General features: G+C 41.3%; 2 protein-coding genes across 3 annotated transcripts; one reads left to right on the forward strand and one right to left on the reverse strand.

Moving 5' to 3' along the window:
* The first annotated feature begins 1,699 nt into the window (after positions 1-1,699).
* fam117ba (family with sequence similarity 117 member Ba) lies at positions 1,700-6,383 on the forward strand. The gene is made up of 8 exons (XM_088292265.1): positions 1,700-2,137; positions 3,453-3,682; positions 3,764-3,847; positions 4,307-4,417; positions 4,740-4,883; positions 5,112-5,322; positions 5,409-5,529; positions 6,055-6,383. Exons 2-8 carry the CDS (start codon positions 3,662-3,664, stop codon positions 6,275-6,277), a joined length of 915 nt encoding a protein of 304 aa, XP_088148391.1. The 5' UTR covers positions 1,700-2,137; positions 3,453-3,661; the 3' UTR covers positions 6,278-6,383.
* A 3,023-nt stretch (positions 6,384-9,406) lies between these two features.
* On the reverse strand, positions 9,407-18,600 carry ical1 (islet cell autoantigen 1-like). Of its 2 annotated transcripts, none has more exons than XM_088292041.1 (14): positions 18,421-18,600; positions 17,789-17,821; positions 17,553-17,706; positions 15,694-15,766; positions 15,483-15,606; positions 15,210-15,408; positions 15,003-15,128; positions 13,105-13,203; positions 12,943-13,025; positions 12,261-12,307; positions 11,450-11,740; positions 11,284-11,379; positions 11,094-11,201; positions 9,407-10,489 (listed from the first exon to the last, which is right to left on the reverse strand). In XM_088292041.1, exons 2-13 carry the CDS (start codon positions 17,794-17,796, stop codon positions 11,095-11,097), a joined length of 1,407 nt encoding a protein of 468 aa, XP_088148167.1. In that variant the 5' UTR covers positions 17,797-17,821; positions 18,421-18,600; the 3' UTR covers positions 9,407-10,489; position 11,094. The 2 variants fall into 2 exon arrangements, with proteins under 2 accessions (XP_088148167.1, XP_088148169.1); XM_088292043.1 differs by having other exon boundaries at positions 11,084-11,201.
* Between the last annotated feature and the right edge of the window lie 793 nt (positions 18,601-19,393).

Below are 19,393 nucleotides of genomic sequence, written 5' to 3' on the forward strand. Positions count from 1 at the left end.
ATAGTGTATGTCGGAATCTTGCCGCTCTGACAATTTAATATCCTCACGGAATGGATAAAATGTCTGTTTGCATCAAAGATTCGCAGAATAGCATCGAAGTTCGCCGCACGAGGGCGACATTTTCCTTCGAGCACACCCCCAACCCGAAAAAAAATTGTTTACGTCTCTGCTCTCTGCTCCCGCGCCCTAGCAACTGCAGCATCAGCACGAGCGACGAGCGTCGGTGTGCTACGTCAGAGCGCCATTGTCGGCCTCAAAGTCACACAACCTCTGGTAAGACGAAACGGAAACACGTTTTCGCCCTTCACAGTAGAATCAAGTAAGGCAACTATTTGACATGAGCTCATTCACTGCAAATAATTGTTTACGTCCAATCACCAGATGTATGTTGAGTCGCAATTTGGGTTCATTTTAACGAGCTTATGTTAATGAGGGTCAGTCTAGAATTGGAGGACAATTAAAGCACCAACATTTTTGAAAACAGATTTTGTAATAAATGTTATAATTTCTTATAATGGTTTCAAGAAAAAAAAAAGTTTAGTTGCGTAATTTCATTCATCGGCTCAACCAGCATTGTATATTTTCTATGAGATATTTTGTCATATTAGTATTTTTCATGTACATGTGTAATTTAAAAAATATTTTAGAAAATATTCTAGCTGGTCTACATGTTCATTAAACTTGTCATAGAATAATTCTGGACTAGACCAGACTAGGAATTAATCAGCCGAGCGAGAGTTCACTTTGAATGTGAAAGACCGATGATCATTTGTTTGCACAAAATACACTTTATCTCTATTTTTTTTACCTCAATATAGAGGTGCATTTTTCAAAGCTAAACTAATTAATTAATACCAATCAAACAACACATCTAAAATTATGGAAGACTCTTCAAATAAGTTTTATTTGAACACTAATCACATTTTAATATTATTCATACGACAGTAATAGGGTAGCAAACCAATGCTAATGGTAGCGTTTTTGCTCAATTACAAACTAATTGTGTTAGCAGCTATATTTACTGGTCGAGATTTTTTGCTTTTTATCAATATTTAATAAAAACGACTTTGATATTTTCTGATTATATGAAACTGTTGTTTGAGTGACATACTCCATGAGATTTGAAACATTGAAAGATTTGAAAAAAATAAATCTTACCCATAATCAGAGCAATTAGCTTGATTATTCATTTCTGTTGAATCAGCTCCTCCTCCAAATGACTAAAAACGTTTTAGAAATAGGGTTGAGACACACTTCTTCGGACCATATTTACTATTGATCAAATTGTTTTGGTTTGGTTTTTCATTTTGAAAGGTTTTGGGCAGAGGGTTTTTATTATTCAAGGAACTAATTGATTGTTCAAATTCGCTTTACTTGCAAAGAAATCTGGTGACATTGATTATTTTATTTAAAATTCATTTCTGGTGATGATAGAACATAATGTTTGCATTTATGAGACCTGATCATGAATGTACCCTCATATCCCATTTAATTCCCACAGATTTCCATCATCCCATTGAACTTTACAAAATGACCCTTCTTAACTTCTCAGATAATTTTACAGAAATCTTTCCAGAAATGTACTGGAAATTATTTCGATTTATTTAGTAATCCTTCAACGACGCTTGATGTTAACCACTGTGAAGCAAAAATCTATCCTCTCTTTTATTTGGACAGCCGTCACCGGAAGTTGCAAATATTTGTTGTACCTTTACACTGGTCCTCCTCCCGTCGTACCAAGCGAAGCTAGTCGAGCATCACCGCCCTCTTTCTACCTTCTTTCTATCCCTTCTGTCTTTTCTGTCATTTTCTATATAATTTCCGGATTCCACCTGACGCAAAGACTGCCTTTCTTCCGTTTCCCACATTTCATTACGAGCGCAAAGCATTTTTTCTTGATTTTCCTAGCCGCCCGTAACGCGACAAAAAAATCCATCCTGCGTCGCCTATTCTGACACCATATGTCTCGCCAGTTTGCACCTCGTTCACCTTCTACGTGTGTTTTGCTGTCGGCAAATGTCCTCCTCGTTTTCTTTCTACTCGCGGTAGCATTTTAGAAGGCGGCGAGCATCAGTCAGGTGGACGACGAGCTCCCATGCCGCTTTGCGCATCGCGGGACGACAACTCACCTTTGTCGGTAAGTCGCGTTGAGACAGAGCAGCACATGTATCGCTTCGACAGCTTCGAGGTCCATGCACTCGTGTGCTCTCGGACTCACTAGTTGGACACATTTGGCATACTGATAGGACCACTACAATCATGTTACTAGTGAGGTGGTTGCCTACATTTTTCCTACTACTAGTGCCCTAGGCATTCTCCTAATTTGCTGACTTGAGTGAGATTCAAGACGATGGGTGTAAAGACTATTCAGTGCACTAATACGACTAAGGTGCACTAGTACAATGACTGTTTTACTTATAATGTTTTCCACTTCTACTCTTAAAACATTTCTGTCCATTCGTGCGCTACTAGTACCACTTGTGTGTGCGCGTATATGTATACCAGCAAGCTTTTTAACTAATTAATCTAAAAAATAATAATAATAATCAGTAATTCATTCCGTTTAATCACATTTTTCAACTAATATTGTTGGTGACGCTTGTAGCTGATATTTACTTGAATAATATCTTGGAATTAAAGTAGAATATCCAAATATGAAGTATGTTTTAATGCAAGGCCTGTTCTAATAGCTTTATTTGATGATTGAATATGATCTAAATGAAGTCATCTTTACAGGCATTTTTTTTTGTGCAGGCAACAATTCTCCAAACGTATACAGTATATTTAGTACTGCCCACAAGCACCAGACTCCTGCAGTGTTTGTTTGCATGGCCGAATGGTAACTTGAGCAGGGTGTTTTGTTCTGAGATGATCTGCTAAAGATGTACAGCTAATATGGTACCATATTTGAATTTCACTATGCAAAGTATGCAAATTGTTTTTGAACCAAATTAAACTGAGTTAAAATATTCAACTGTGTTAAAAAAATAGATTATTCCCGAGAGGTAACGCTTTAATTTTGACAGTCATAACGTATGCATATATATTTATAGATCGACAGACAGATAGATAAATAGATTAGATAGATAGATTAGATATAGTGAGCTTGGCTGAAGCTAGGCAGAATTTGTATTTGTCCTTATTGCCGAGCAACAACTGCTGCACCGGTCAAAGACCCGGCCAAATTTAGTTGCAGAATCGGAACATGTGCTCTCTGGATTTCTGCTGATTTAAATGTTGATGCTACAAGAGGGTGTCAGCAGACCTTTATCAGGGTCAGCCGGGAATCAATTGCCCCCCTGTGTCTCCCCACTACCTACTCTCCCACTTTAAAATGTGTTAATGCCAGTAGGGATTAACATCAATCCTGTACCACGACACACAAGCCGAGTTCCTAAACGGGCTCATGCTGTCTTTTACCGTGTTGACGATTGACATGTTTACATTTCCAGGACGACCTTCCTCCTGCTCCTCAGAAAGCATCAGTGGCCTTAAACTAAATAATCCAACCTCCCCTTCGGCCGCCCTCGGACCTTCCCTCATTCTCCTGTCCGCCTCCCACCAACTCGCCCAGCTGTGGCCCTCACAGGGCGCGACCGCTGGCACTCACCTGGAAGGTCCTTGGCCTCAGGACGACTGCCAGCACCCGCACCTTTCCTACATGAGGGACAAGGCCACACAGGTATGCCTTGTTCAAGACAAACTTGCAAATCAAGGTTCCACTGGACTTGAGTGCTGACTGTGATCTTTTCATGTGTGCCAGACTCCCAGGGCCTGGGCAGATGAAAGGAGGCGAGGCTCTCACAAGCGTTCGGCCTCCTGCGGGAGCACCGACCAGCTCAAGGAGGTTGTTGCACTAAAAAAAAAAAAAAAAAAGTGTTTTAAAAAATGTCTGAGTAAAATATTTGGGCAAGCGAGCAAAAAAAGTGACTGATTATTTTGTTTGTTTTATAATCCATCACAAAAACAAACAGATATACATGGGCTTGAAAAATGTTCTGATACTATGCCATCGATACCACTTCACCAGCATGCCACATCCTCCGGGTGGAGCCATGTTAGCCATGTGGAGACACTCAACTTCAAGTTGAACGTGGTTGCCAATAGTTTAACGACTGCAAAAGATGTGCTCCAAAATGGCTAACAGAGAATGCTCAGAAAGTGACCGAGGCAGCAGCCAATTAAATTTAAATGCGCACACGTTAAAGTACAAATTACAAAATTGTCATGTTTTCATTGCCGAATGAAAATGGAAAGAAGGAATTATAAACCGATTGAAAACATGCATGTGTCAAACCTCTTCCAGATCGCGAAGCTGCGTCAACAACTCCAGCGTAGCAAGCGGAGCAGCCGTCATCGGCGGGACAAAGAGCGCAAGTCGCCCTTTAATGGCAGCCACACCATCATGCAGTCACAGGTGATGTATAGCGCGGGGGCGGCGAAGCAGACTGTGTCCCTGGTGTAGGCAGCTTGAGGACATCGTGTTTGTTTTTCACATTCTTGCACACGCCGCCTGCATTCACAATAATGGTATGACAACGAAACTGCCCAAAACAACCGAAAAGTTCGATTGAACATCCCTAATTCGGATCATATCCTGAGCTGTGTCTTTTGTTTAAACATTCTAGGTAATTCCAAACTATTTTCGAGGGGCATCAAAAACAACAGGAGTTTATTCTGCTTCCTTTTCTAAGTGTTGTGTGTGTGTGTGTGTGTGTGTGTGTGTGTGTGTTCCGCAGGCGCCCATGCCCAAGACCATTCTGATCCCCATCCCCATATCCAAGTCGTCCGCTCCTCGTTTCCGCAACAGTGTGGAGGGTCTCAACCAGGAAATTGAACGCATCATCATCCGAGACACCCCCGAGAAAGAGGAGACCATTCTTGTGAGTCACATCACGATTCATACCCATGCTCTTTTTTTTCCTGTTTTAATGAATTAAAATGACATTTCAGTATGTTGCCATGTTGATTTGACTTCAATTAATTGTTCAGCCTTGGTATGCGAGCAGCATCTTGTTTCCTCACCAACAAAATACAAGTTATGGAGTGACCATAGGTTTACGTACGCTGCTGTTCTGAACACCGTGCCTTGTTTGCGTTTTGCCCGACAGCCGCAGGATGTTCCGGATGGGCACCGCGCGCCGCCGCCCGTCCCCCCGCAGCGCAGCAGCAGCACCCGCAGCATCGACACGCAGACCCCCTCGGGGGGCGGCCTGAGCGGGAGCCACAGCAACAACAGCAGCCGCCCCGACTCCATCTCGCCGTCCTACCTCACTGTCCTCAACGATGCGGTCGGCGGCGGCAGCCCCTTTGAAGACAAAGGTGTGTAGACACACTAGAAGTCAATTCCCATCACTTCTTTTTGTCAGCCTGAACCTTCTTAAATGTGTGTGTGTGTACGTCTTCAGAGCTGGGCCCGTACTCGCCGCTGCCAAAATATGCTGCCTCTCCGCGGCCCAACAACAGTTACACGTTCAAGAGAGAACCTCCAGAGGGCTGCGAGAAAGTCAAAGTGTCTGAAGAGACCCTGTATGTAGAAAAACTGTTTTTTTTTCTTATTCTTCTCTCTCTATCGATCTATCTGTCTATCTTAATACAAACTGTGACTTATAAGGTTTCAGTCTGACGCCAGCGGTGTACAGTATATACAGTTGCTTTTAGTCAAGTCAAATATTAACGAACCAAGTATTCCAAAGCAGTCAAATGTTCTGCCTGCAATTAAAATATTTATTATAAGCAGTAAGGGCTCAAACAACTTATTCATAATGTTTTTAATGTATTGTCAGGTTAATTGGTTATCTGATTTCTATTCTGCTAAATTTTGGAATCCATATCAGTTGAGCCCGAATAATTATTCCACCCCCGTTGTGCAAGACCGGCTCACCATAAGGAGCAGCACAATAAATTGAAGTGAAGTTTTAAATCAAGATGCCTAACAGATTTTTTTTTTTTTTAATTACATTCTATTCAATTATGTTATTATACTGTTTTAATGTCTGTTTCTCTGTAATTGTTTTAACTGATAATAATAAAATGACTATGTGTGTGTTCCAGGCCCAGCGTGCACGAGATCCCGCCGTTCCTGTGTCCTGACCGCAACAAGGTCAACTTCATCCCCAACAGCGGTTCCGCCTTCTGCCTCGTCAGCATCCTCAAGCCCCTGCTCCCGGCCCCGGACCTTAACTTTCGCCCTGGGGTGGGCCTGCGCAGTCTGTCCCCGTCGCTGGTGCCTCTCTCCACCCAGCCCTGCCTCCTGGAGGAGCCCGAGAGCTTCTGACAAGCACCCTTAACACCTTCAAGCTCCAAAAAGAAGAAGCAGAAGAAAAAAAAGGCCTTCAGCATGCTCGCTCTCTGATGTCTTTGTTCAAACGACGCTTCCCACTGCCCCCCACCTCTGTATGACCAATCTCATTGCTGTCTTATTGTTTTGAAAGGAAAAGGGCATAATTTTTTCACCATATGATACCATGACGCCTTTCCACAGACATATCTTTTTTTTGTATCTCTAGTACTTTCTAAATAATATGCCTTCCACTACAAAAGGCCATGGTGCTGCCAGATTGTAGCAAAACTTGAAGGGGTAAAAGTAAAAAAAAAAAAAAAAAAAAATCGTGCCTGATATTTTCGAGGACAGTACTCGCATTTCCCCAAACTGATGTAGCGCCTCCACCTTTTCGTTGAGGTTGCACGGGGGCGGTGCCAAACAAATTAATACATTTGTATCGAAAGGCCAAAGCTAACTCAAAGCTGTGTAACCCTGTCCTTATTTCACATTTTTGGCTTGACAGTGGATACACGCATCTCTTGAAAAATGTCGATATATTATCCTTTAAAAAAAAAAAAAACATATCCCCCCCATTAATTGGACCTATAACCTGTACAACTTAATTGATATTTTGATTTCAAAGGGGGAGTAAAGAGTACAAAATTTGCAAAAGTGTGCACACCCTCAAAATTGTAATATGGTTGTGTTCAGCATTAACCGATCACATTCAAACTCATTGAAATTCGAATTTACCTCTCACCATTTAAAGTGCCTCTGATTAACACCAGATACATTATAGCTGTTCTAGTTGTCGAAGGTGTCACGATAACACTAGCTGCCACTTTGAACCAGAACAAAAGGTATGTCTGGCTCGAACACAGCACTGCTCATCACTAAAAGAACATAATTACTGTGAAGAATGATCGAAAGTAGCAGTTGAAGTTAGCACAAAACCTTCAGACGTCTTATAGAACGCCTACGAGAGCAGCATAACTGTTTTGCGGCACTTTAAATTGTGATGTGTAATGACTCCCAAAAGGAGTTTAAATTCAATCGTTATAGTCTTTCATTCTGAAATCGGGCACATCTCCATTTTCAATATCACCAAAAGCCAAATTTTAGACAGGGGGGTGTAGACTTTCAACATAGCCACCATCCAGCCAAGTCCATTTCCCTCATTTTGGTCTGCTCGTGGCATCCAAGTCCAAAGAGTCCATCTCGGCTTTGTCCACCCACACTACAGCGTGTGTAGTGCAGATGGCAATGGTTACCATGGCAATGAACACACTCATTGAACTGATCCTGACATGATGCATTTTGGGACAGTTGGCCATCATCAACAAATGGCTGCAGCATCTGAAAAAATGGCGCAACACACAAACAAGCCAATTCATGATGATCTTCTGAAACTATTTATAATGTTCCGAGAGCACCTCAGCCCTCCATGTGCCGTCGGAATGTACTGGGATGTAAATATATGCCGCATTGTATGAGCTGACGTATCTGACTTGAGTGAACAATTGTAAACACACACTCACACAGATACAATTCAATCCTGCCCCTGTCATTAATTGCTCCACTGAGTACTGTGAATTACATGTTATCATTATTGTGAATAGTAATGTATTTATTTATCAGACTGGGGTCAAATTAAGAATAAGCAATCGAGATTTGAGAGCACGACAAGCTACAAGTGCAACTGTGTGGAGTCTACACTCAACGATTGGAACGAGTAGCAGACAAGGAGTACATGGAAAGATGTTCAGCAACATGATTTGGATTTTTTTAATGCTTTTTGTTTGTTTGTTTTTTTAATCAAACAAGAAATAAATTGTCTTGTTCCAAATATTTTGAATGTTTTTTTTCCCCAAGTTCAGAACCCTCACATGGCTCCTGCTTTTTCCACCTTAAAAACATTTCCAAACGCAGATGTATAGTATCTCATTCCGAGCTACAAATAATCATCCATGCTTTTGTTTCCTCACGTCTTGACTACTATCATTTTCTCTTCACCTGGCTCAACAAAGCTTCATTAGACCACCACCAATTAGTTCCAAACGCTGCTGCCAAGATTCTGTCAAGATCTCATAGATTCAGTAATATCACTCCTGTTTTTGCCTATTTGCACTGGCTACCGGTTCATTTTCAGATCCAAAACAAAATTCTTAATATCACTTACAGGGGCTTTCATTGTCAAGCACCTGCATAATTAATAGATCTTGTGTCTTTTCACTGTGCTGTCAGATCAGTGAGGCCTGCTGACTGCCTTCAACCAGTTGTACAAAATTCAAAACTAAAGGTGACAGAGTTAAGTCGTTTGCTCCCAAATGGTAAAATGCACTCCCATTCGAACTGAGAGCCGCCCTATCGTATTTTGATTGCAAAGGACAACATTGAAATTCACGCATTCACCCGAGTACCATGCAGTCTTCTTGGCTGCAGCAGCAGAAGCGGTGTTCCTCTTCTTCCTCAAAATATGTTACAACTCACTGTATGAACGAACGAATACTTAAAGTTCTAGAGGAGTAAATCAAATAAAAACACGGCCTTCCTCTTCCCCATTGCCATGGTGACTGGCTTTTCATAGCTGTGGGGCACGTGCTTAACTCCAGACGGACATGCACAGGGTTGATTAAACCGATTCAAATCAGCTGTTCTGAAACCGGAAACTCAGTTTCCCATCTCAGATTAAATAAACTCAGTGTTCAGAATTAGTTTCAGTTTGTTGAACCTGCTTTGTGCAACGGACCCAAAGAGCAATAATTTAGCAGAATCAGTCAGCTTAGTCAACGCTTTGAGGTCGGAAATGGAATAATCATCAACCAACCATCCAGTATCCGTTCCTTTACTTGTCACGAGGGTTGCGGGCGTGCTGGAGCCAATGCCAGCTGTGTTCGGGCAGCAGACGGGGTTCACCCCGAATTGGTTGCCAGACAGTCGCAGAGTACACGCAGACATCCGAATGGGATAGTACCATTTCCCACCTACAGCGAACGTAGCATTGACATCACAATCACGTGTTACGTCAACGTTGGCAGCCATGTTGCATGTGGCCTATCAAGTAAGTATGTAGCATTCGACATGACACCTGATGCATAGAAAATGACCAAAATCTTCAAATAATTACCAAAGAAGCGCAAACGTATTTGCTCCAGTTTATTGTTAACCTGATTCAGTTTGTAAATCGTTAAGTTAAATAAAATGCATGAAATTAAGCATTTGTGATTAGATAAATACATTCTTCAAGAGTAAACAGACAGCAAGTGACAGAGTAAATACTACCTTCAGTAAATAACTTTTAAACTCTTCAAAGCGCAATATGACTGTAGCAAAAAGTACGGTCCTTGTATCACACAAAAATTAATTAAAATACAGAAAGAACAGTAATAATAGACTTTCACTTCACAGATCCTTCTCTCAAACCCTTACATATGCATTTAGGCATGCATATGGAAACCTCATTTAGTCATCTCAAAATAATTGTCCTTTGCTGTCATTTTTTCCTACCAAATTTTAAATTGCAATCTTGCTACGTTTGTAGTTCCAGTAGTTTGACCACGTCAGAATCTGAGCATTCACAGTTCAGAGATACAGTACTGTATTTCCGTTCAATTCCCTCACATCTGCAAAAAAAAGGTTCAGTCTAAAACAGAAGTGGATTGCAACTGTACTGAGATGGCACGCCCTTCATGCAAATCATAGAAGAAAACGGTGTAATCAATACAGGAAAATATACATAAAGCTAAACATACCAAAACATTTCATACTGGTGCTCTAGGTGTCAAACTCAACACTGGTCTGGAGTCAATGACCCAGTGGCACTTTATAGCTTTTATTTATGCCAATCACTGATTCAATGATTAGCAGTGAGGATAATGCAATGAAAATTACAATTAGTAGAGCACTGTCAAAACCATTCAAGGTGGACTCCTGTTGGTTATTTTCTGGTTGGTGCAGGGTTGGTTCAAAATTCTGCTGCGCTTGTCAGTTTGTTACAGAATGCATATGCTTAAATTGTATATAAGTTATGTGTTCTTAAACACACTTGGCCAATACATTTGACTCTGATCTGCATTTCACCGCTCTGGGAATGTGCTCACAGACTCTGTGTCCATCAAGTACTCCACTCACTGAACAATGGACACACATTTTTATGTAATAAAGTTGAAATCCTTCTTTGGAATGTGATAAAGCCCAAACCGCATCCAGGATGAAAACAGCACCCTGCAGACATAAGCTCAAGATGAAGAATGAATAGTGAAAGCACAAACAAAACAGTTTGTGACATTTTGTGCCCCAAAACAAAACAAAACAAAAAAACCTGAATATATTTCTATAAAATCAGGAGTTGACAAGCTACAAGTCTGGCTCCACAAAGGGAGCTTAAATATAGTTTATACCTTAACAAAAGCCTGACTATAACAACTAGAGGTCATGCAGGTGTACCTTGACTTTGAAGTTTTTCCAAGTTGTGAGTGAGCGCTTGGTTGATTTTGTTTTGCAATAGAAAACAAGAAAAACTACCTACTATGTATGGATATCAGCTAGCTTATGAAAAAACTAAATGTTTGTATATGCCTCATTCGAATCAAATCTACCAAATCCCATTCCCAACTCTAATAATTCTCAGGGAAGACTTAAAATGGGAATGATCCTCAATAACTCCCCATATTCATTTCCAATATACATTTACCATAAACATCCTTGAAATTTACTGGGCATTTTCCACACCTTTGCAACTCTAGTGCGGTGTTGACAGTCATCGTTGTGTGCATGCATGCGTGTTTGTACAATATATATAGATGTTCTAGATATTACCCTACACTACCTCAGGCGTTCAGCAGCTCGTCTGCGGAGCGTCCAATAGCATCGGGGTTGGAGAGTGGGTCTAAATCGGCGAAGAGGTTGAACCAAGCAGACATGTCTCTGGATCCACCTGCAGAAGTTACACCCACATTAACATTTGAATAACAACTAATGATTATTACGACATAGTAATTACTCAGGTTGGGTTTTACCATGGGCTACAGAAGCCGGAGCCGGCGTAGCTGATTGATTCTGTGCAAGAGGCGGCTGAAGGGGCAGTGCTTGAAACATCGGTGGTGTAGACCAGCCTGGTAGACAAAACATGCAGTGATGAGGATGAGCAGTGTTGGCAATTCAGCCGCAGGATCAAGCGCTCACCTGTGGAACTCAGGCTGTGATCCAGGAGCTGAGAAGGCAGGAAGCCAGTAGGGCTGGGAGAGGTGCACTGTGGTGGGGGGGCGGAATTGCCCACCGGTGGTGCTAGCCCGGTTGCTGCAGTCCCGGCGGCAGGAGTGTCAAAGAGCCCAAAAGCATCGTGCCACTCTCTGCTGAAGTCGTCAGTCATGCCCGGGCTGGGGCTGAGCAGGTCATTGAGGAAAGCCATGTCCCCCTGTTCGCCATCTTCATCTTCTGGTCTCGACCCCGTGCCAGTGGAGTTTGACAAAACACCTTTGGGAGAAGCAGGAGTCAAGAAGGAGCCAATGGCCACAACTAACACTGTGTCACTTAACATGCAGACTTAGCCAGATGACGGTCATCTAATTAGCATTCAATTTTGTGAAGTTGGCAAGCACTTGAAAGACTGCAAGTCAAAGTGTAGTAAGTTAACAACTCCAATTTTTCATATCACTTCATAGTTCATTTGCCTTTATTCTAGCCTAAACGTAACCTGTAACACCAACATATTTGTGTATAATAAATTAGCGTAGTAAATTCACAAATCCAATATTGTTTTTTTTGCAATCCACATTCATTTATTGCATGTGATTGTTAACAAAACACATGAGAAGCGGACCTTAAAAAAAAAAAAAAGAATTGCATATTAAATAGCATTTACAATAGTCACCCTAGCGGTCATTTTAACAAATGTTGTGAGTTGGTATAAGACAAAATCAACGCCAAAACAGTGATTTTAACCAGCGAGTGACAAGTAGGTATTCAGTGTACTGCAATTCATCCTCGTCCATACCTGCGTCAGCAGCACTTCCTGATGCCTCATCATCCAAGCACACCAGACTGGGGAGGATTAAAACAAGGCTACTTTGAATAAAATTCATCATGTATTTTAATACAATCAAAGCATGGACACGTCCCAGCAAATTGGAAAGAAATTTGCACCATCAGACGAAATATTTTTAATATAAGATGTTTCTAATACTGTACTAATGTGTTTTTCATGGACATTGAGCACAGTTCAATTTGAGATGTGCTCGCAATACTCAATCTTAGAAGACTCTTAACTATGAGTACAAATAAAATGTCTTTCAGTGGATCAAAGACGTCAATGGGTACTGTTAAAAACGTGCAGCACAGTATTTTTTTTCTTCTTTGTGTGTCCAACTGTTAGTAAACTAGCTCGACCTTATAACTATAACTTTGAGGTGATGTGGATCGCTCATGACGTGTTTCAAACAATGAAAATGGGGGAAGATAATTCCGCAAGCGTCCCATTTTTCTGGGAGTAAACCAAATTTTAGGTAGTTCACTTTTGACCTGTATATCAACACACTACCACACTTTGTTGACAGCCACTAAGGAACATTTCATCTTACTCACGCAATGAATAAAAACATCCATCCACCTTTCCATCTATGTATCACCTCTCACCATGTACGATTGACATTTTGGTTTTGTCATTTGGGGTACTCCACCTGTCAGTATTTCCCTGTAGAACCTTCTCATCTTTCTCTTGTAGTTGTGCTTCGGTGATTTGCTCCAATGGGTCCCGCAGGTCCTGCCAGGGATTGATTGACTGGATGAGTAATGAAGACAGAGCTAAAATCTGGATCTTTGGCAGAGCATCATCGACCCACCTTGAGTGTGGTGAACTGGTATGGCACGTGTCCCTGGAAGGCATCATGGATGCCGGACAAGGCTTGGGCCGTCTGTTCCCAGAAGTGAAGTAGGGTGGTCTGCAGGGACAGGGAATGCGTGTGAAATGCGGAGGAATGAATAACTGTATGGAAGGCTGCATTGACACTTTTCTTACACGATCTGCTGTCATCATGGAACAATGACTGTTGTTGATATTGCTGTTGTGGTGCTCTTTGTTCACTCGTTCCTCCACTGACTTTTTATCCTCTCTATCCTGCTTTATCTCGCAGTTAACCTTCTGTCCCTCTACTGTCTCTCTCCGTTCAAGGCAGATGGTCACTCCACGGGGCCTGGGTTTGGTTTGCTGGGCCAATGCAAAACGTCATAGCTGGGCTAACAAGCAGTATTGGTTTTACTGTTATGTATCGTGCCCTGCGAAAGTAGTAACACCACTTGAACTTTTTGAGCTTTTACCAGGCTTCAGCGGGGGGAATAATTCTACATGTCCCCACTTTTCAGTTTTTTATTCCCCGCAAATTTTTATTTAATTAAATTTAATTTAAAATATTGCCTAACTTTCCTTCCACTTAATTGTTGCTTCCCACTTAGTATTATACTAAGTATAATTGTGGAAAATGAAAACTTTGCAATATTGTGAGCGTTCAAGTGTTTCCACGAGGGTTGCGGGGTACTGGAGCCTAACCCGCGGTCTTCTGGCAAATTTTTACAATAATTTGAAGAATAGTTGAGGTAAACTATTATCCTGGACTCCAGATTTCAAAATGATGCAACCATAAAAAAAAATTTAGACTTGCATTGCATTTTCTCTATCACTTCATTCTAATGCTGCACAAAATTGTGTGTTTGTATGTTTCATTGCAACAATTTCTAAGTAAAGAAATGAGTCTAGTGCACCAGGAATACATCTCAGCAAGAAATGAAAAAAAAAAAACTGTTTTAACCTTTCTTCCAAGAAGGGGGGGATGATTTTCTGTTGAAATTACAACAGTGGAAATATAATTACTAATTGTAGCCTAAAGGACACACAAAGGTATATTGTACACTACTTCAAAACCGCTACCTCTTTTTTATGACATTACAACACACTAAAAGCAAAGCAACGTCAGTTCCCTTCCCCTAGTAGTTGAGTACAGAGTAGAGAGTAATTACCACATTTAAAGAACAATGGAGCCACGGTGGTGAAGAATGCTGAAAAAACGGGTCCAACCACTTGGGTTGACCTTTGGTCATGAACATTAGAAAATACAAATTGCTGGACTTGGTTAGGACATTGGCCCAAAACTATTCCAGACTGCCCTTCAAATTTAAAAGGGTAGAAAATCCAAAGGGCTGGGCTATAGACATTCTGGTGTTCATTTCTGACATAGGGAGAGCCATGTCTGGAAGTTAACTGTAGTTCGCACCTACAGGCTACCGTGTGCATCTGACTCAGCGCCGCTTCGATGTCCTGTTGTGGTACGCTAACATATTGTAGTGTCTACTGTGGATTATGGCGGCATTAGTCAGCGAACTCACGTTTATTAAGAACAAAAACATGGGTTTTGTATACCCGTGGTTGACATTGAACAGCAAGAGCACATGGCCTGTCATGATCACTCCACGGCGAGCACGGCATCTAACCATAACCTACGTTAGAATATACTAAATTACAGTGCTAAAAAAATAAGTTTCCACTAATCCTTAAAATTTTATTTTCATATACATGTCACATTTCGAAACCCTGATCACAGAAAGAATCAGACTTGGATCTCACGGCACCAGTGTATGTCTATCTAATGTATCAGTGTGGTTTTTGGCCAACTCAAATAGGCTCACGGCAACTTCTGTTGTAAACTGGTGCTGTATAAACATCATTTGAGACAGTAGTTGGACAAACCTGATAGTTGCAAAGTGAGTGGGACAGCATGTTGCAGCGGCTGGCACCCAGCATGTCCACCTTCTGGCACACGTCATTTTTTAACTTCTCAAACTGATTCTTTGTTGCCCTCACCTGGCCTTGAACCTGCCAAGAGATCCAACTGATCAGTCAAACCACCGTCCACAAATAAGGACCAAACGGGGCACGGGGGACGTCAACCCTTACCTTACGGAACTTTTCCAGCTGTTTGTAAGTGTCTGGGTCAAGTTCTTGAGAGATGTCCTTCATCCAGAGCAAAGCTCCTCTGTACTCTGTACGAGCTTTTTCCATCCGACCGACAGTCAAGAGCGTGTCCGCGATCGCACGTCGTCGGAAAGTCTCGACTTCCTGGTGCAAACGTTTCAGCGGCGTACAGAGGGCCATCCTGTGAATACAAAAAAATTCATTTAAATGTAGACCTGTGGGGTGCCCTCACCTACGCAGCCTTGTGCCACTCACCTCTTCTTGGCAGAAGTACAAAGGGCCTTGCTGGTGGCATCCATCATGTTGCCAGCCTTGGTGCGGTCGTGTTCAGCTTGAAAGCGGAGAAACAGGCCAAGCTCGTTTTCCTCCTGGGACAAACCTATAGAGAGCAAAGAGTTTGGCAACCTTTCCTATTGATAGTTTGGATGGAACTAAAGTTTTGTTCAGGTAGGGACTCTTAACTCACGTGTGATCCTATGCTGGTACCTCTCAATCACCTTGAGCAACTCAGTGCAGGTAGACTGGACTGAGCGGAAGAACTGAAGGAACCAAACAAGAAAAATGGCTGAAAAGGACAGTTGATAACCAACCGCATACCAGTTTGCATTTTAATTGACGCCAGCTTGACTGTGACACATACATTACTTGACATATACAGTATATCGTATGCTCCAGAGTGGCATTCTATGTATTATGCCTGCAAATAGTAACATAGTGAGAAGGGGGACACATCCATGCACCATGTTATGAATTGATGTCCAATGTCTATATTGATTTATGTGTTTTTTTAAGGTAACAATTTATTAAAATGTGTTGCACTATGAGAAAACAGTTGCATTTATTTGCCCTTCACTGCCTCATTCCTTTCTTTTCGTTGGAAGAATATACGCTACCAGAGACGGGCATTGTAATGTAATGTAACACATGCACGCACACACGCACACACACACACACACACATAAGCTGCGTGACAGAGATACGACGTTAAAAACACGTTTGGATTTTTGTTTTTTTAATTCCGGGGGACAAATTTATAAGACTATATTGGTAAAGCAGCGTTTAAATAGTTAAGCTGTGGGCAGTTTGTAATGGGAATTAATGAAGAATTTACGTATATGTTGCTGGCGTAGCACTAGCGTGCTAGCAGTTAGCGATCCTCCATGACAAACACGAGTCTGGATTTTGAAATTTGACACATTTCTTTATGAATGTTATTTAAAATTGATCATTCCTGCAGCGATCCAAAACAGTCACCATCCACTCCCTTCTTGTTTAGCCAGCAAGAAGACTCGACTGCGCGATCTCTCTCCCCCACATTGAAAATACTCGACATTATTATTTAATATAACTGTAATCTGCAACAGTAATGGCATACAGTTACAGTTTTGTTTCGTATGTTTTTTGGTGAAATGCAAGGACGTAAGCTCTTTAAAAAGACGTAGGACGGACGGGACGCAGGATGTTTATTTTATGAATAAGGACGTAAGGGTCACGGACGGAGGATGGACCAGCAAAATAGGGTAAAGTGCCCCTCTCTGTATGCTGCCAATTACACAAACTCACGTTCCCCACTGTATGTTTGTTTAAACAAAAATAATACAGAAATTGTTTGTTTTGTTTCAACAGGTTTCTTATTGTTTTTTTTGTTTTTTTAAAGAGGCAAAGTGCGAGAGGTCCTCGGTTTACAATTTTTTTTCGGTTCCTAACCTTCGAAATGTGCCATGTTTTAGCGGTAACCCACACGAACATAGCAGTACATAAAGTCATAACAGTATGAAAAACTATTTTAGCCAATAAATATTAAACAATCAAATGAAAAACAGGAACTTCAATAACTGTCTTCTTGTACAGCTCCAAATCTATCAGGAGCTTTGCATCAATGTGTCAAATATTTGTTGTCACCCTGAGACTTGCACCCTCCCCTAAAAAAACTGCAACCCACTTTTATTAAAGAGAAAAATTATATATTCTTTTTGTTCAAATATAGTCTCTGAAAACGAATGCCCACTGTTTCATAATTTCAAACACCGTTTCAAATGAGTTTGATATACTGCCAAAATCATATTGCTAGCCATGAGGTGGTGCTGCACTCTATTTTACTGGCAAGTGTACAAGGAACTAACATTTCGATAAACATAAACTCACGAGGTTTTGCAGGAATCAACTAAGCAGCTTTTGTATAAAACTGCTAACAACCAAAAAGTTAAAAAAAAAATTGCAGCAGCAGGCCGAGTAACCTGTTCATTTGATGTTTTTGACCATTAGTGCAAGAGTAACAAATCTCTCTGTGGTTGATTTGTGGCAGTCTTCACACCCCTTTTGTACCTCAAGCTTTGCATCCAGGTCGGAGTCAGAGGCCACCACATACTCGTCCTCCTTCTTGCCTGTAGCCTTGATGAGCACCTGCTTGGTCTTCCAAAACTTCTTCTGCATGCGTGCCACCATTGAGCTGTCTTCACCGAGCAGTTCCCCGACAAACCTACAGCGCGAAAAAAAAACTTCAATTTATGATACGTTGTTGACGACAATGTATTCCAAGGTGACTGTAGATGCATACATACCCATCCATGATCGGGTGTCAAGACTTTTCCACTCTGCAAGTATTAGAAATATGAAAGTTCTTTAATGGTTAAGTCCACCACTATAGTTAGCTAATCATTTCTCGGTCATATCGCTTTAGGAGTCAGAAGACTTTAAGAGTTTATGGAAAGGTTCACCAATTAATTTTCTTTCATTTTCATGGTTACGGGTAACATAGTTGTGTCTTGCGAATCGCTCACAGCGACAGAAAGCCAGTCAGTCTCACCCCTGTTTATTACTAAGGAAATAAACTAGCCATCGTCTCGCTACAAATCGTTATATTTATCTTTCTTCAAGCTATAAAAAAAAACAACATCGAGTGCGTGAACACTTTCCACTAATTGTGAGCTAATATGTCACATCTGCTACCCGAACACTGACAACAGCTGGCAGGTGTTCACTTCTCGGACACCGGAATTGGGAACAATGCAGTCCTCCCGACGCCTGTCTTCAAAACACAATTGCATTACAGCCATGTCGGCAGTTAAAAATCGAAATAAACTCATTTAGTTGTCGACACCTGCCCAAGAAGAAAAAAGGATGGTGTGCTAGTACGACACCTAGCTAGGTAGCTGCTCGGCTGTGTATTACGTTAAAAACTTCGCCAACTTACGTTGAACGCCGCCAAGAAAAACTAAAAAAAAAAAAGTCTTCGTTCTTATTTAAGAGTCATCGGTCTGGCGAGGCGATAGGAAACGTTATTCTGCTGTCGAATTTGTCGTTTAGTGCAAGCATCTGATAGAAGCTCGCCTACAAGGTCCTCTCGCGATATCCATTATTGAGTGAGTCAGAGAAACAGGATATGCAAATTTGCCGTGACGTTAACGAATCTATGGCAAACCAAATTTACTTATATATACACATATACATATATATACATAGATTATATATATATGTTACACATATATATATATATTATACATACACACATATATATGTATATAAACATATGTATATATACATATGTATATATATATACATATGTGTGTGTGAATTACTAAATGTATATTTAAAATTTACATATAATATATACACATATACATCCATATTATCTGTACCGTTTCGCCTCACCAGGGTCGCAAGGGGTGCTGGAGCCTATCCCAGCTATCTTCGGGCAGTGGGCAGGGTACACCCTGAACTGGTTGCCAACCAATCACAGGGCACACGTAGACAAACGACCATGCGCGCTCACACTCATACCTAGGGCCAATTTAGAGTGTTCAATCAACCTACTATGTATGTTTTTGGAATGTGGAAGGAAACCGGAGTACCGGGAGAAAGCCCACGCAGGCACGGGGAGAACATGCCAACTCCACACAAGAAGGCCAATCAATCCCACAACCTCCGCACTGTGAGCCCATTGTGCTAACCAGTCGCCCACCGTGTCGCCCCCACACATACATTTATTTATATATATCATCTCAGCAGTACGTCAGAGATGGCTAGAACCACGGAGAACGCTTTTTGGGGTCAAGCGATGTCCTCATTTGTTTACCACTCGCATCAGATTTCTTTCGCTTATTTGCCAACCGTGCTTAATATTAATTTAACTGATTTCAAGTCATATTTCAAGTGGATTACAAAGT

Source organism: Idiotropiscis lumnitzeri, chromosome 3 (assembly GCF_059441095.1).
Source record: "Idiotropiscis lumnitzeri isolate Australia: NSW breed Sydney's pygmy pipehorse chromosome 3, RoL_Ilum_1.0, whole genome shotgun sequence".
NCBI lineage: Eukaryota > Metazoa > Chordata > Actinopteri > Syngnathiformes > Syngnathidae > Idiotropiscis > Idiotropiscis lumnitzeri.

Coding starts and splice junctions, on each gene's coding strand:
- fam117ba (XM_088292265.1), top strand. CDS start 3,662: ATGAGGGACAAGGCCACACAG. Junction 4,884..5,111: donor AGAAAGAGGAGACCATTCTT/GTGAGTCACATC, acceptor TTTGCCCGACAG/CCGCAGGATGTTCCGGATGG. Junction 5,530..6,054: donor AAAGTGTCTGAAGAGACCCT/GTATGTAGAAAA, acceptor TGTGTGTTCCAG/GCCCAGCGTGCACGAGATCC.
- ical1 (XM_088292041.1), bottom strand. Junction 13,026..13,104: donor ACCAGTTCACCACACTCAAG/GTGGGTCGATGA, acceptor AATCCCTGGCAG/GACCTGCGGGACCCATTGGA. Junction 11,202..11,283: donor TCCGGCTTCTGTAGCCCATG/GTAAAACCCAAC, acceptor TAACTTCTGCAG/GTGGATCCAGAGACATGTCT.